Source organism: Nanorana parkeri, unplaced genomic scaffold (genome assembly GCF_000935625.1).
Source record: "Nanorana parkeri isolate BGI_ZX_2015 unplaced genomic scaffold, ASM93562v1 scaffold165, whole genome shotgun sequence".
In the NCBI taxonomy this organism is placed as follows: Eukaryota; Metazoa; Chordata; class Amphibia; order Anura; family Dicroglossidae; genus Nanorana; species Nanorana parkeri.
Window position 1 is genome coordinate 1,475,817 of NW_017306433.1, and position 17,242 is coordinate 1,493,058.

Here is a 17,242-nt window from a genome sequence, read left to right on the forward strand (position 1 = left end):
CACATACTTTTTTTTAACTATAATTTAAATAAGAGATAAAACTATTTTTTAAAACAGCTGTAATTAATGATGTTCCTAACCCCCACCTGATATCTCTCTCCCCCCTCCCCCCAAACTACCCCACCTGCACCCTTAAGGCTGTGACACACTGCACGCAAAGCATTGCGGAGGCGCGCTGCCTTCGCGTGCAGTGTCATGTCATTTTCTCTCCGGCACGTCCGCTTGCGAGAGCGGGCATAGCCGAGCGTGCAGAGATGAAAATTTTAATCTTCAGCCAATCGGCTCGCACGTACAAACCCGCGCGTCAAGATGCACAGGCCGTTCGGTTATTACGTGTGAGCCAATTGGCTGAAGATGCCGTCTTTTATCAGACTTTACTCACATACTGCACGCAATTTTAAAGTTTGACATGTTTGGTGTCTATTTACCCGACGTGACCCCGTCTTTTATATTTTACCAAAAATATGGGCAAGAATAAATGTTTTTTTAACATAACATATTTTTTGCAAAATTTACGGTACTTTTTTCATTATATAGTAAAAAACAGGGCTTGAAAAATAACTCATCCTCTTGTCTGTGACGAGAGGACGTCGGTGCGCGATGTCTGGGCTGCTGACAAGCTACATATATTATTAGCGTGGCGGGGAGGCCCGCTGCGCATATTGCATATCCTGTCAGCGGCGCTGCAAGGATATAGTCCGGTCATGCTGACGGGTGAAATTTTTGACTGACTGGTGAGACACCCTAAATTTTTTTACATTTTTTTCAAGCCATGGCCATAATCCTACATTGTCATATCAATCAGGTGTAAGAAGTAAAAAGGCTTTCAATTTGATAGAGCTCTATTGCGTACTTTTAATTTTTTTTTCAAATTATACTCAATGAATCTGAATTGAAATTTTAAGCAAAAACATTTTTCCATAACAATCTGACTTCTGAAGACTATCATTGTAATGTCTCAGAGTGCTCAAAAACTGTTACATGGTCAAGTAAAATCTTCATCTCTCCTCATCTGGATACTGCAGGCAGAATTACTAGAAAGATAATGAATTTGATTTCTTGTCAAATCCAAGAAATGTAAAAAAAACAAGTGCAAATTACAGAGCATGTGTTGACTGCACATGCAGAAGAAAGCCATTTTGAAAATTAGATTTGTGTTTAGAACTGAAGAAACTAATATGCTGCAGAGGTGAAACTACAATGATATCACAGTAAATTAAGGTTGTTTGTGATCCCATGCTCCTCCCATGCTCGCCTCCGGGACTTCTCTAGAGTCTCTCCCATCCTCTGGAATTCTTTACCCCAACCTGTCCGCCTGTCGCCCACCTTGACTGCCTTTAGGCGGTCCCTAAAGACTCATCTCTTCAGGGAAGCCTATCCCACCTCAACCTAACCGCTCAACCATCACGTTCTCAAACAATTCATCCCCACGCAGCTCCCTCCTCATGTATCACTTCCCACCTCCCTTTTAGATTGTAAGCCCTCAGGGGCAGGGCCCTCCTTCCCATCTTGTCTTAAATTTGTATTGTGATTGTAATGTCTTCCTTATATTGTAAAGCGCTGCGCAAACTGTTGGCGCTATATAAATCCTGTATAATAATGATAATCCCCAGTGAAAAATTATACCTTCTATTAAAACGTGTGCAGTGCAAAATATATCTATGACCTCTATGACAGGTGCTCTATAATAAACATTTTCTGTATTTTTAAATAAGCTATGTAAAATTCAACATGAAATATTACAAGAGATTTGGCAACATGGACATGCACACAAAAGCTTAACTTGAAGAAATCTCTAATATCCCAATTAGCAAAGGCTACCAACCAAGAAAGTACTAATATCACAGGTACATGCATTACTGAGCCATGACTACCAATCACAAATTATTTTACCGTTTAAAAACTGTTGGGAAAAACATGTGCGTCCTCTCTAGGGGGAACACAGGGATGAAGCCTTAACCATAGTACCTAAAGGTGTACGTTTAATAAACTGTGAAAGAGTGAGATAAGCAGTGAGAAGGCTTTTCTCACCTTAGCAAAGTGAAAAGTATAGAAAATGCTGTTTAATAACCCGAGATAAGTCAGGTAGGAACATAAATATCTCACCTCTTCTCATCCTGGTGATAAGTACATAGAAAGTAATGGGAATGTACCTGTTTAATAAAGGGAGAAAAGTAGAGAACAGCTTTATCACGAGATAAGTATTGTGCAAAGTACCCTTGATTTAGCACCCTGTCAGACCTGGTGCTAAAGGCCTTTTTCTCGAGAAGCACTGAGCAAAGATACAGGAACCTCCTCCTCTGTCACTCAGTTCTTCTCTGTTTCCAGTCCTGAGGAGAAGTTTGAGTGGTATGTTCTATTCAGAGCCTAGTGCTATTCTATCCAGCTGTTACCGCTATCTAACTTTTTAAAGAAATAAATACATATACTATAATATATATATATATCGCATTGTGGCTGCCTCTGGTAGTTTAATTCATGGTTTTGTACTGGTACATGCTAAACAAATCAGAATATGTAAATCCTGTTTTTTAGCAATTTTCTTAATTTTAACGGTGAAATAACTGTTGCACTTTGCTATAGCGGTGCTTTGTAATATTGTTAATGGGTGGTTTGGCAGATTAAACTACGATCCTGTCAGGAGGATTGCAGATTATCACAAAGGATGTGATTGTGCAGCTTAGAATACATTCCCCCCATTGCTTTCTCAACTGATCACTGAGATAACTTATCTCAGCCTTTCACAGCTGTTACGTGAGATAAGTTTTCTTTTCGCAGGTTATTAAACAGCCTCTGTGCAGCCGAGAAAAACAAAGAGATCTGCTGAGTAAAGTTAACTCGTGATAAAGCTAGTTTTATCACAGTTTATTAAACGTACACCAAAATGTAGCTTTCTTTCGCCAAAAAACTCACACAGATTTTCATTCTTAACAGACTGTTACATTCCACAAAAATAGCTCCAATGGAACCAGAGGCACTCACTGGATTGCCCTAGATGTAGTCAGGGCCTCACTGATCAACACATACTATGCAAATGTTCTCATCTCCTCTGTTATCCGTTACTGGAAATATATTATTGATACAATAAATTGCATTTTCCATGTCACAATCTCACTGGATCCTAAAATAGGTCTACTAGGCTCGATAGATGAGGAGGAATTCTAACCTAGACTTTTTTTTCCGGGTACTAAAGATGATCGCCCAGAAATTGCGGAGTGAAAAAATCAAGTGAACTCAACCCTAATCAGAGAAAAAGGCCTTTCAGCATTGGACCCATGGTTTGCAGTCCTAGGACCAGCCCCCACAACTTTGGCTACCTAGAGACTACTACAGTAATCAAATGACCTTTGGGAATCAGCAGGAGGAAAACAATACAACTCATTGAGATCCAGGTTATGGGGAATTTTATTTAAGGTAACTCTATATTGCTTAATACCATTCCAGTGTAGTCCAAAACATGATTACCATACTGCTAAAATCTTATAGGACTGTATATGGTTTAAAAGTATTTTTGTTTAGACCAAAACACATCACCAATAACACAACTTTGTAATGTTTGTATTCAAAACCTGTATAGTTCTCATGGCCAATCATAACTCTCCTGCAATGGTCTTTTACTACTATACAGATCTTGTTACTTTTTCTATAGTCAGCAATATTCTTTGAATGGCAACCTGACTGATAGAGAGATTGGGGAGGAATGTTTGGTATTGTATATGAATTACTTGAAAAAAAGCAATTAAAAAATTGTCTGATTCAAAACATTACAAGGAAAAGTTCTGTAATAAATGCAGGTATTAGGAACTATGTCTGGGACAACAATCAAGTATACTATTAAAGTGACACTAAACTGAGGAGTTACATCTTAAAAATGTATTCATGTACCCTATTTGCACAAATGTATCTTATTTGTGTATAATGTAGCTGTAGATCCTCAAATCATCCCTGAATTGGTGCTGACACTGTCCTTTCTTCTGGAGGGTGGATACTTTTGTTCTCCATGGTCCCTGTGCGTGTTGTAAAGTAGCCACCGCTCCATGTTTCCTCCATTGATGGGCTACAATCCTACGTTTAGGTCACCAATTTGTATTGAGATTGTAGTCCATCACAGGAGTGAACTTGGAGCGGTGGTTACTTTACAACACACACAGGGATCACTGGGAACAAAAGTAACCACCCTCCAGAAGGAAGGACAGTGTCAGCACAAATAAGATACATTTTTGTTAATAGTTGAAGTACTTGAATATATTTTTAAAGGCTCATTACTGAGTTTAGTGTCACTTTAATGGTTCATGGGTGGGTAATAAACTGCATCCTTACAAACCAGGGATGTGGAATTTGTATCGCCTGACGCATGTAGTTCTGGGCAGGTGTTTTATTCAGAACTTTAGCCCTGCTGCGGGGAAGTAGCAGGACTGATTTTCTACCTGTCTCCCCGCCCACCATCTGTCACCACGCTGCGCTGCCTCTCTCCCTGTGCCTGCTGTGGTCTTCGGGGTCCCTTGCTCTTCTAGGTGACCCGCGACCACGGCAAATTATATCAGGTTGGAAAGCGAGGAGCAGAGCAGAGAATGTCAGTTCTCCACTCCGTGTAAGCACTGATACAGGAACGCTGCACTCGCAGAGTTCCTGTCAGAGTTCCTGTCACAGGAGTTCCAGCACAGTACTGTGATAGAACTCTTGTATTGGAGGTGACAGGTTCAATAAAGTGAACTCGTCAACTCCAAATGCTATCACACAGGGGATGTTAGCTCCTGTGTGATAGAAATAAAGTTAACTTAATAAAAAGTTAAAAGTAAAAATGATAAAATAAAAAATAGTAATAATTAAAATGTATGTAAATAAAAAACATAAAAAATAAAAAAGGTGATAAAGTAAAAAAATAATAAATTAAAATGTAACAATTTTATAAAGTTAAAAAAAAAAAGCATGCGAATAAACACACAGCGTTTTCAAACACGATCATGCGCGACCGCACAGACGGGGTGGTATTGTGGTGGGAAACCGTGCAATCTGCCTGGTGCGCTTGGGGTGCCATTAGAAAATAATGGCACTGCCAGCGCAATTGGTGGTGGTGTGCGATCCATGACCGCCTGGCCATCGCGCACAAAACCGTGTGAATGGCTGGGGGGGTCACGGAATCGCACACCACCGCCGATCGAGCTGGCAGTGCAATTATTTTGTAACTGTACCTCAGTCATGCCATGCAGATCGCACGTTTTCCCGCCGCAATACCGCCCAGGTGGTCATGCACAATTGTGGTTGAAAACACCGCATGGTGCGAAAAAAGGTACATGTACTTTTTTTCAGTGATCGCCACGCAGATGTAACCCCATACATGCGGATGCAACCACTGTATGCAACCGCACACGATCACACGGTCCCGGGACGTGCGCCTCAGGGTTGCCCAAGTTTGCACCAGTCCTAAAGGGTAAATTCACTTTCGCAAGCAAATAGGGAAAATGGAATGACCCGCACAAATCTGGCCCCCTCTCCCTCCCTGCTATACTTGCATTTCGGCAAACAGTCCTTCCTGTCCACCAGTACGGGTGTACCATCTGTACTTGTGTCATGTATTCTGAATTTTGCAGTGCTTGCAAATTGCAAGCACTCGTTGGTCAGCCCAGTCACCTGATGCGCTGACCAATGAGAAGCGCATCTTAGCACTGCTAAATATGGTTTTGGATTTTAAAAAAAATTTGCATAGGAACAATTAGATTGTCAGGAGGGACAAGTAGCTCGGGCCCCTGCTTTCGTTCTTGAACAAGTAGTTTTTTTTTTTTTAAATGTCCACACCCCTGCAAATGCTTTTTTTTTAAATACATAATCAGGTACACAGTTATGTCTTTTGTTAGAGCTAGATATGCACCCACGAAACCCTGTACAACAGCTAAAAAATCTAGATCCAGCACATAACTGATGTGCTGGCACTGGCCAATAAACTTAGAAACCCACACAAACACCAGCTCTAGAATGGAAAATACCTTATTTATTATCCTTTGGGTTCTTTTTTTTTTTTATGGCATTCTTCTTTAAAAATTATCAATATTCTAAACAATTCCTTGAGTTAAAATAATTATATTTTCAGAATAAAGACATATGGCTGGTAAAACAGACAATGTTGCATTTATATATAAAAATGATAAAAAACACCCTGTTTTTAAACATCCAAAGTGTGTGGCTTTCCAGATCTTCATTTTCCATCTGCAGCAGTTACAAAAGTGCTAACTCAACGGTACCCAGCCTGCCAGTGAAACACAAAACTGGAGACAGCTGGTTCTCTCCAATCTTTGTTTACTTGACTGTGCTGGGTCCATTTAACAAATCCACATTTTAGCAAAGGCAAGTACATTAAAGAGCAACTCCAGGCAACCAGTAAAAAGCTCTCCAGGAAACACTGCAACAATCCGAGTGCAATACCCTTCAATTTTGCTGCTGCTAAACTTTCTCCTGTGCTTCTAGGTGGGCCACCTTCCTGAGTGCAGAGAATTCTGTGCAATTTGCTTCTGTAAGACAGCAAGGAGCCTATAGTGGACAAGATAGGGGGCATTTCCACAAGAGTAAGCTATAGGGGTTCCCAGGTAAACAATAAAAAGGGGGATTTTGACAGGTAGGGTGGTCTTATTTATTTGCTAAAAACACACACACAAAAAAAGATCCTAAAACACATAGCCTGTGCCCCCAGTATGTATTTAAGGCTTAATTTTTAAACAGGTTACATCAGTTGCACAGATAAAAGTTGCTGATAATTGATGGGTTAAAGGGAACACAATTGTTGTGTAATGTGCTCCCTGCATGCCTGAAGCATCTCTTTAGTACTGTATAGGATGTGACCCTGATCTAATTGCAGACAGACATATTTATATACTATATATGCAAATATAAAACATTTTTTTTGAAAAAGTATATATATATAAATGCTTGTGGCCATCTTATGACATTTCTCAATCCAAGTTTTTTGTCAGTTCCGTGGCTCTTTACACAAGTGGGTGTATGTTCCTGGCTCATTATTTTACAAGGAGTCTACGCACGCAGTGTGACAGACATGCCTCCCTTTTCCCTGTGGGTAAATATTCACATGGAGCAGCTCATTAGTTCATGCAGTTCTTAATGACAACTAAACACAGAACACGTGCGGCAGTTAAAAGGTTTTGATGTGAATTTCTGTGATGAGCCCTTACATTATACTACTGATACAGATATATCCTTAATAGATCATTCAGTAATCATTTGCATATGCTATACTGGAAAACAATTTTAATGAAACACTACAAAAAGATGTAGGCTTTTGCTAATGAATTCCAGGAAGATCTATTCAGCTCAATGGTGGTGTGATGGCAAGGTTAATCTATGAAACCAGCAAAAGTTATTTTTAATTCTCTAAATGCAGATTTTGAAATTCTTGTCCTCAAGCAGTCACAGCAGGTCACGTTGTGAGGATTTGTTTCTGTGGGAACAGAATTAACTGCCTTTATCAACTAGATTAATTCTAATTTACAACACAAAGAAAAATCTTCAAATAATGACCCGTGTCAGTAGAGCTTTAAAATGGACTGTCTTTAACAACCACACTTCACATGACTACCAAATATAACTTTTGAGGGGGGAAAAAAAAAAGTACCTCCCCCCTTGTCATAAATGAAAAGCACTGTTCTAAGCCTCATCACATCACATACAGTCTAGGAGAAGATGACATGGTCTCTGACTACCAGGTGTATTGTGTATGACTGACATCATTAGAGACTGCAGAAGGTCTAATGCTTTCAAAAGACTAAGAGAAGAGATCATTGAGGGTCAACAGGAAGTAAATCCTGCTTATAGGGCGACCAAATATGGCTGCCTCACATACCTATCCCATAGTTATATTAAGAAGGAACTTCAGGAATATAAAAAAAATGCCTCTTCTACGCCATGCTTTGGCAGTCTATGCCCCGCTGACTTTATTATGTCTAATGCAGGTCAATTCATCTGCATTAGGCCCCCTTTCATATGGGTTGATCAGGAGAGAATCCGTGCACAGATATGTTCCTCATCAGAGCGGTACAGATCGGATGTCACAGCTGTGATTTCTGTGTGTGTACAGTTTTTTCCCTACTCTGACCACAGTACCTACATGTCCCCACCCATCACAACGGCACCTATCCCTGCAAGGATACCACTCTCACCAGCACCTGACCACAACCATGTCCAACTCTAACCACCGTACAATACCTCATCCGCACACTCAACCACGTTGCCTGACCCCACATCCCCCACCCACAGTGCCAGATCCCTATCCCCACCTCTAACTACCTCCTGACTGCCCTCCCCTAATCGCCACATCTGTCCCCCATCTCCGACCGATTCCCCTAAACCTTGTGCCTCATCCTCTCTCCCCTAACCACTGCTCCAGATCCACATCTCCACACCTATTTACTCGTCACCACTGCAGACATGCCCTCACTTGCCACTACTGTTCCCACATACACTCAGTCGACGCCACTGCACCAATGCTCACTCATTCGCTTGCTGACAATGCACCAATTGCTCCCTTTTTTCCTCGTGGCCGCTACACCAACACTTACTCATTTACGCGTGGCCACTGCACAAATGCGCATTCATTCACTTGCCCCCACTTTAATAATGCTCACTCACTCATCAACCGTGCCCAAGCACATACATCTGTATACAGGACGTTCAGCGAACTGCCACATCTTTGCCAGTATAAATACAGATTAAGCATGAAACATTAACACATGATAACAGTCACATTTAGCTGATCTTTTTCATGTTATTACTACAATTAAATGGCTATCGGTGCTTATTAAAAAAACCAAAAACAAACCACAAGCTATATGCAATCAGAAAGGCAACTGCTGCCTAGTATGTCATTGTTTTTTTGTTTAAGATTTTTAATTGTCATACTTTCACTGGATAGCACTCCTATCCATACATACAAAAACATTATTTTAAACATGAAAACAAATATAGAAAATCAACCCATTAGCCAAAAAAAATTGTATCTAAATTATCAGAGAAAATATGTTTTAAACATTCCTACCTGAAAACTACCAACCATGGTGAGTCCAGCAGCACAAATCCAACCCAACACAAAAGCTACAGTGTTTAACAGGGAGGGACCATATCGTTCAATGACAAAGGCATATCTCAGCAATCCAATGACCATCACTGCAAGACAGCAAGAGTGAAAATGAACACTTTGGCAAAAATAATTATTACCCAGGTTTTAGTTAAGGTTTTAAATTACCTGCTAAACAAAACATAGCTGAATGCAACTGCAGACTGAGCAAAAAAAAAGTAAAGTCATTTGGATTTATTGCTGTATGGGGTTTAGAGATGGGGTATTGACTGTTTTTACCAGTGTTGCCTTCAGCTACAAATTCTGCACAGATAAAGTACAGATTGAGTTTTCATCCATTGGATTTCAGTTCTTTCAATCATGGAAGGTCAGTATCACATGTGGGTGTTACCAAGGCAGTCTGTATGCAAATTAAGTCTGCCTAGGAACACCCACTCCATATAGACCCCTATGAAGACGTTTCTCTAACTTCTCCCAAGAGCCAACCCAATGTTTGCATCAGGGGGTGAGGGATCTTGAGAGGAGTATTGTCCTAATGGAGTACAAAGGAGAAGCATCCATTATAAATGATTTAATGAGCATTTGGAATTGACTATCACAAACTGCAACAACAGAAGTTAGATATATACACGATAGCAGTATCAAAACATGAACAAATTGGAGAATACAATCAGCACTGTGGCACAAGAGAAGATTTCCCCTTCCCCTTCCCCTTCTCTCCCTTTTGTGTCCATGTCTTTCAATAAAGCTTCAGGCCTGTGAACTCTTTCCCCTTCCGTATCCCTCTTCCCTACCCCCATCATACCTGTTGCTTTGTTGGAGGTTATTGTATGTAAGTTTGCTGCGTTGTCGTGGTGCCATGTATGAGGTGTGGATCTGGGGCGTTTAGCTCTGGCGCTGCATGTCAGACATTCCGCCGCAAGGTTTCTTGCAGTGGATCCTGTGGACCACATACTTCGTACAGGGTAAAGCGTTGTCATGAATGACAGAGGGCTCAGGACTCTTCTTGTGCCACATGTCTCGCCGCGGGGTGATGTAATTTATTGGTGTGCTTGTACTATATTGCTATGTAGTGTTTATGCGCTGTGTCGCAATACAGGGTAGAATGTACCCTGAATGTATCTAGTTTTTATATATTTCAGTATATAAATAAAGTATATTTTTTTATCAAAAACAAGTATATTTGTACACAGTTGCAGAGTTTACTACAGAATATTTTTATGGTATGTGCCTCCACTTCTTAACAGTATCAACTCAGAAATGTATATCACTCTTCCCCATCCGGAAGCATAATAAAAGGCAATCCCTAAAAAATCTGTGCAAAGCCGATGCAAGTCACTGGCGGAGATGTATGTCTTGTACTTTTCTCTTTTAAAAGAGAACTATGGGGTAAGTGTTTTTCCCCATAGTTCTCTTAAGGGTCATGGAAGGACATAAACTAGCATCCTACCGTGACCCAAAGCTAAGTATATCGTGAGCTACAGCTACAGAAAATTGAAAGGCACTGCTAATACACAATGGGGGGAATTTATCAAAACTGCAGCAGACAATATCTGGAGCAGTTGCCCATGGCAACCAATCAGCCTCTTTCTTTAGTTTGTTCAGTTAAGATTTGAAAATGAAAGAGAAGCTGATTGGTTGCCATACACAACTACTCCAGTTTTGATAAATTCCCCTCAAAATGTCTTTTCATGTGACAGAAGTTGACAATGGATTTACAGCCCCAGTTCATGTATCAAATGCACAAACCTATATGTGTACATGTGTGCTAGGAATGAGCAGACATGTGCATTACATGTTTGTACACCTGCTTCAGTTTCTAAGCATCTCATGCTTATATGCACTTGATTCATCAGATTTTAACGTAAAGTTCTGAAGCGATACAGGGCAATAATCACCAGTGTGACGCCACCTGCCCATTCCTTTTTTTATTTTTAAGTACTAGGTTAAAAATGGTCAGCACTCCAACCACATAGCAGTGCCACCATTCTTTGGCATTGCACACACAGAATGGCATTAGTATAGCAGAGGGTGCACCTTCACCTTCTTTATGCTATGGGTACACCAAAACATATACCTCGTAAATAATAGTGGGTGAGAGGAAGATGATTTTATTCTGCAATGGTACCGAAATATGACATGAGCACAGATGAATCTGAATGGCACAAATTTTTTACATGGTTGTACCATAGATGGTGGTAGATGTGAAAAGCGAAGTCAACAATTCAGTTTAGCTTCTGCTCTCTGCGTTAACATTTTGTAAACTAGGTGTCATTGCAAGCGGAAAATGTTTCTCTTTTTCAGGAATTTGCATGTTTATACTATATGTGCTATATGGCCATAGAGTACCTATAAATAAGCAACAAAACTACTTACCCATGAATGAGCCTAGACTGCATATGAGACTAAAGAAGCAGCTCTCTGGCGGCAGGTTTCCACATTTGCTAAAATTAAATAAACAAAATGATTTTTAAAAAAGTAGTCACTCATATTAAAAAGATTATCCGAAGAAACACAAATTCACTATACGATTCCTGACAATCAATATGGCTGCTCGTTAGCAGCATCATCCAACATACAGAGAAACAAATGTATCCGCGTATTCTTTTTTTTTTTTTACACAATACAATATGTACCAAACATTGTAAAATATATTCTCTCAAGAATAGTATTTGTAAAATGCACAAAAGACATGCAACACATTTATTATTCTTATCAGCAGTCTTTAATAGGGATGCACCGAAATGATGGTCACCAAAACTTTTCGGACAAAAATGGTACGATGGGCAAAATGCCAAATAATACAAAAACAGCCGAAAATGCGGTGCATCCCCAGCTTATCTCCTCCCTGCTCAACACAAGCTTTGGTCTGTGTCCCCTGCAATCCCTGCTGCTCTCCCCCACCTGTGTCAGCAGAGGTAACGGGGATCGGTTGGGACACAGAGCCAATCCATCTGCTGGTTCCCAGCGAGGTGGGAAGAAGCTGTCTGGAGATCAAGTGGGACAGTGTGGGTAGAGGAGAGCTGTCAGGATGCAGAGTGGGGTGGTGCAGGGAGGAAAGCTTGGCTCCAGTGAGGAGGCGGAGATGGAGAGCGGAGCACAAACACTGAGCTATCAGTACTGATCACTTGGTATTTGTAAATAACCGAGGACATAGTGATTACTGATGAATGAACAGGACAGTGCTATACATCACTTTCTGGTCATTCATGATTGTGGACATAGTAAATATTTACTATCTGCTCACTTTATGAATTAACAGGGAGCAGCTCAGTACAGAGGCTTCCTGTCCTTTCATAACTGGGTTCATATTAAATATTTACTATCTCCAGATTGTGTATGAACAAGAAGCCTCTGTACCGAGAGCTTCCTGTTCTTTGAGTGCTGTCGCTGCAAGAAAGAGATTCAGGACTCTTGTGTCCTCAATCTCTTGTTCTATTTTAAAAGGGAAATATCAGGTGTCTTTTTAGACCCCTGCTATTTTCCCAAAGCCCCCAAAACAAAAATAAAAATGTAAAACATTTTTTTTTAAATGTTTTTTTTAAATGTTGGAAAAAGGGTAATATTTGGTGTTGGCCTGACAAATTTTGAAATTACGGTTTTGGCCCACAAATTTCATTATGGTGCAAAAGAGTTGTTTATGCGTATGATTTACAGTGCTTTTAGAAAATGAAATGTCCTCCAGATAGGGTTTAGTTTTACTTTAAGTGCATATTTTCTTCTATACATTTATGAAGTACATAATATTTACATTTTGTATTCTGAAACGGATTTTCTAACGGTCATGCAAAATGTTTTGTCATCTGAAAGAAGTGTTAAATTGCTGAGAAGACAGAACAAAGCTGCAGTTTAAACAGTACATACATAGATACAGCCTTAAACTGGAGAAATAAAGAACACAAAACAAAAACTAGCTGTGGCCACAGCAGACAGCTCAACCTCGTCTATAAAAGGTTATCAGATCTTCATATGGATTTGCAGAGTGTATACATATTTGTCTTATCTAAAACTTTTTCCTAGTTTACATCTGAGATCTCCCCCATAACCTCAACATCCTCATCAGAAAGGGGCTCTGAGTAACACTTACTGCTAATAAAATGCAGTAAAAAAAATAAACACAATTTACACTATGTAGAAATGTGTTTAACAATGTAAATAGTGTAAATAACAAGTGTGATCAACTTACACGCCCATTCAATTTTTATAAGAAACCTTTAACATAGGGTAAAAATGTATGAACAGATTATATTGGTCAGACATTCAGCATATATTGCAGTCAGAGTTCTATGTATTTTAGGGCTGCAACCAACTATTCTCATTATCGATTAGTTGGTTGGATCCCCTAGCTCTCTCTTCTGCATGCTGGGAGGAGGGCACAGCAAGCAGTGGACGGGTGCAATAGCCAGCCTGCTATTGCAATTTTAAATGGCCAATAGCAGGCTGGCTATTGCACCAGCCCACTACCTGCTGTATTTACATTGGACTGCCATCTGCAGAATCTTGCCACTGGCAGCCATCATTCCCTGGCTGAAGCTAATTAAGCCCGATGCACTTACAATATGATTACAAGCAGCATTATATGCAGTGCAATTGCAAAAAATTGTGCATGCAGTTTTATTCTGAAGTAAACTTCATATTTGTAACACGGCATTTGTGTATTTTATTTTAAATTAAGGATGGTATTTATTTTTATTTTTTATCAGATCGAAAACATAAATCAGTTAACTAATCGATTATGAAAATAATCATTAGTTGCAGCCCCCAATGTCGTTTTCTATTATTTCCTCATCTCCAACATCCGATTAGAAGTTTAAACTGGGGAAAACCTGCCAATCTCTACATATAGGGAATTTACATTGGTGTTTCAGGATTTTAGTAAAGCCCGGTTTTGCATGTTACATGTTAAAGTGCATCTAAACCCCAAAACAATTGTAATAAATTGCATCTTAACAGTCCTGTGTGTAAATAATGATTAAAAAGATGTATGTTATGCGTAGGAGGGCGGCTGCAAAGTATAAATATTTGAGCATGTTGGCTCGAACACAACAACTCTAGGCTTCAGGTAGCTGCAGGAAAGGAGGGATGTGACTCGGGTGGTGAAGTGTCCAAGTTGCATCCTCGCTCCTCCTCAATACTTGCCCATTCACAAAATGCCCTTTTTCTAAAAGTATACAAGGTGTTCCATGACTGGAGGAAGAAAGAATGCCACTCCTCCTCCAAGCACAGAGCTTTTATGTTTTAAGAAAAATACAAGGCATTTTGTAAATGGGCAAGTAGCGAGGAGGGGAAGGTATGCAATTGGAGCACTTCACTGCTTAAGTAGCATCCCTTACTCCCCACAGTAGCCACAAGCCAAGAGTTATTTGTAGGAGCCGGTATGCTTCAAGGTAAGGAGAAAGTACTCATTAGAGGATAGGGTCATCAACTCAAACTCACAACGGCGATGCCGACAAACAAAGGCAACCTTATGAGGGAGATTAGCCAGGGGAAAAAACGAGATAGCTTCAAAGGGTGGTTTCTGGAGAACTAACAGAAACTGGTTACAACCCCACAAAGTTACTGGGGAACCTACAAGGAGAGCAATGGGAGTAACACTGCACAAAAGAAAAAAAGCTAAAAATACATGACAACCGCACAATTTATAACTAGCCTTTATAGCAAGGTGAACATGGAAAGGCTTACAACAATATAAAACACAGACGTTTCCCAGCACACTTGCTGGCTAGCCTGCAAAAAAACAAATTGCCCTGTCTAACAGTACGTGTTAATATCAAGAGGTCTTCATTGCACAACTTTTGCAAAATATGTGAAACCCACACTGCCTTGTCAAGGCTTTTTTGTGTAGTGCAGTCTTAAATCAAATTTCCGTGTCTTCATATTGGAGCATATTTAAGCAGCAAATAAACTGCAGGTATGCCTGGAAGGAGCATCCTCCTCCTCAGAGGCACAGGGACGCACTGGAGGCCCAACAACCCAAAATGCACTGCACAACGTCCCTCATTAAGAAGTGAGACATGCAGTCTTAGAAAAAGAACTGCTAACACCGAGATTAGACCCTTGATGGAACTCCAGACTCATTTTTGGCCCTGACCAGACTGGAGAAATAGGGCTAGCTCCACTAAGTAGTTCCATAATGGAATTGTCTTGCCTTCCAGGTGTGATGATACATTTTGCAAGATGACTATTTCCTAGCCTTCAAAAACTTGGGATTAATGGCCACAAGAGACTGAGAAACATGGTAAAACCAAAAAACCTGCTCAATTTTTTGTTAAGCCTGAAAGCAAGAAGGTCCATGTCCGGCATCCCCACATACAACAAATGCCTTCAAACACCTTGAAGTTAAACTATTCACTGGGATTCCAGACGAATGAGGAAATCAGCTTCCAAATTTTCAATGTCTGGGATGTGCAGGGCCAACAGGGCTGGAACATAACATTCTGCCCAAGCGAGAATCAGACCTGCTTCTCTTTGAGAAGAGAGATTGTTTTCCTCCCTGATGGAAGCAAAGGCTAAAGCTTAATTCATGCCATCAGCGTTTCTGGCCTCTATACGCAGAGGAAAATCTGGCAGGTTAGATGCTGTGTTTATGCTTCCAGATGTGTTAAATGGCGTATGTTCATGTGCATTAACATGCATTTATATGCATCTGATACCAAATTATAGCATCAAATCGCGTTTACAAGTTCAAATAGATTCCTAGATGCACCTGACATTTTTTCTAAATGCAGATAAACTGACTACAGATTAAATCATCTAAATGCAATGTGTAAATAGATCCATTGGAAATCATTAGATGCATATATATACAAGTTTGGGAAAGCATTGTAAAACACATATAAATGCATTTAAAGAACTATAGGGTGAATGAATTACACTCACCACCATAGTTAGAGCTGATGTGCGACATTGAAACTGTCGCACGTCCATTCTCTTGATCGTGAAGTGAGTGAAAACATACTGTCGTTTGCTCACTCATCGATCATCTCCCTGCAGAGAGAGGTGACCACACCCCACAGGGATTCCCCGCTCCCTTCTCCGATCCTCCAGCACTGACTGGAGGGATGGATGAGGGCATAGCTGGTTCTGCCTCTAGATAGGCAGAGCCCGCTGTTAATCAGCCAGTGGGGTGGAACTTGACAATATTGTCGTGTTCTGTCCCGGTTGCAGTGCGCTCAGCATATATGGGGCAATAGCCTGCTATATACTGAGTTTTGGGTCACAGGAGGACATTAGAATATGTCCTCCATAACCCTAAAGAGAACTATGGGGGAAAAAAAAGGTTACCTCATAGTTCTCCTTTAACTATACCTAGGGTGAATGTAGCCTTAGAGTCCCGAGAGAAAACACAAACAAAACACGACAGGGAATTATAACAGAAGTGTCCCACAATTCAGATCACTGTCTGTAAAGGTCTAAACAATTACCTGGTAAAATTTGGCATAAGTGTGAACAGTGGACCAGGTGGCAGCCTTAAAGATATGGCAAACTGAAGCCTGATGCTGGAAGGCCCAAGAAGCATTAACGATCCAAGTAGAGTGAGCCTTCATGGGAATGGGGGTAACTTTACCCCTTAACTCATAGGCTTGAGAGAGAGTTCGCTGACTTCACCTAGTAATGGTGGAACGAGAAGCCAGCTGCCACAAATCAGTACCCTCAGGAATGACAGAAGGAAACAGACCTATGGATGGAAACAGTAGCAGAGAGGTAAACAAGAATGACCCCCAACCATGTCCAAACAGTGGAAAGAAACTTCTTTAGGAGCAGGACACAAGTATGGTAGGACAATGTCTTGGTTAAGATGGAAGGCAGAGACCATCTTAAGAAGAAAGATGGCCTTGGCATGACATTATCCTTGTGGATAACCAGAAAGGGCTCTTTACAAATTAAGGCTGCCAATTCAGAAACGTGCCTAGCCGTTCCATGGGCATGTTGGTTTAAAACTGGTTATAAATTGATGAGTAAGTTTGCCATTTGTATTGCTTTAAGGCCAGAGGGATATCTCAGGGGCTTTAAGAGTGGCTTAGACCAGCGCTGACAGGACTAAGGTGAGGTCCCACACAAACACCACAGTAAGTACAGAGGGTGCAATGCGGGTGATTACATTTGGCAAGCTGGACCAAATTTATGCCTGTAGTTCAGCTCCTGGGGGCTAAAATTTGTTCA

At 40.6% G+C, this 17,242-nt stretch overlaps 1 protein-coding gene across 1 annotated transcript in view; it reads right to left on the minus strand.

Annotated features, from left to right (window-relative positions):
• LOC108785489 (transmembrane protein 150A-like) overlaps positions 1-17,242 on the minus strand; it is a 109,065-nt gene that overhangs the window by 11,501 nt on the left and 80,322 nt on the right. The window contains exons 4-5 of the mRNA XM_018554570.1: positions 11,456-11,523; positions 9,041-9,168 (exon numbers count right to left, since the gene is read on the minus strand). Of these exons, the coding sequence (XP_018410072.1) occupies positions 9,041-9,168; positions 11,456-11,523 (196 nt within the window). The remainder of the gene's footprint in view (positions 1-9,040; positions 9,169-11,455; positions 11,524-17,242) is intronic.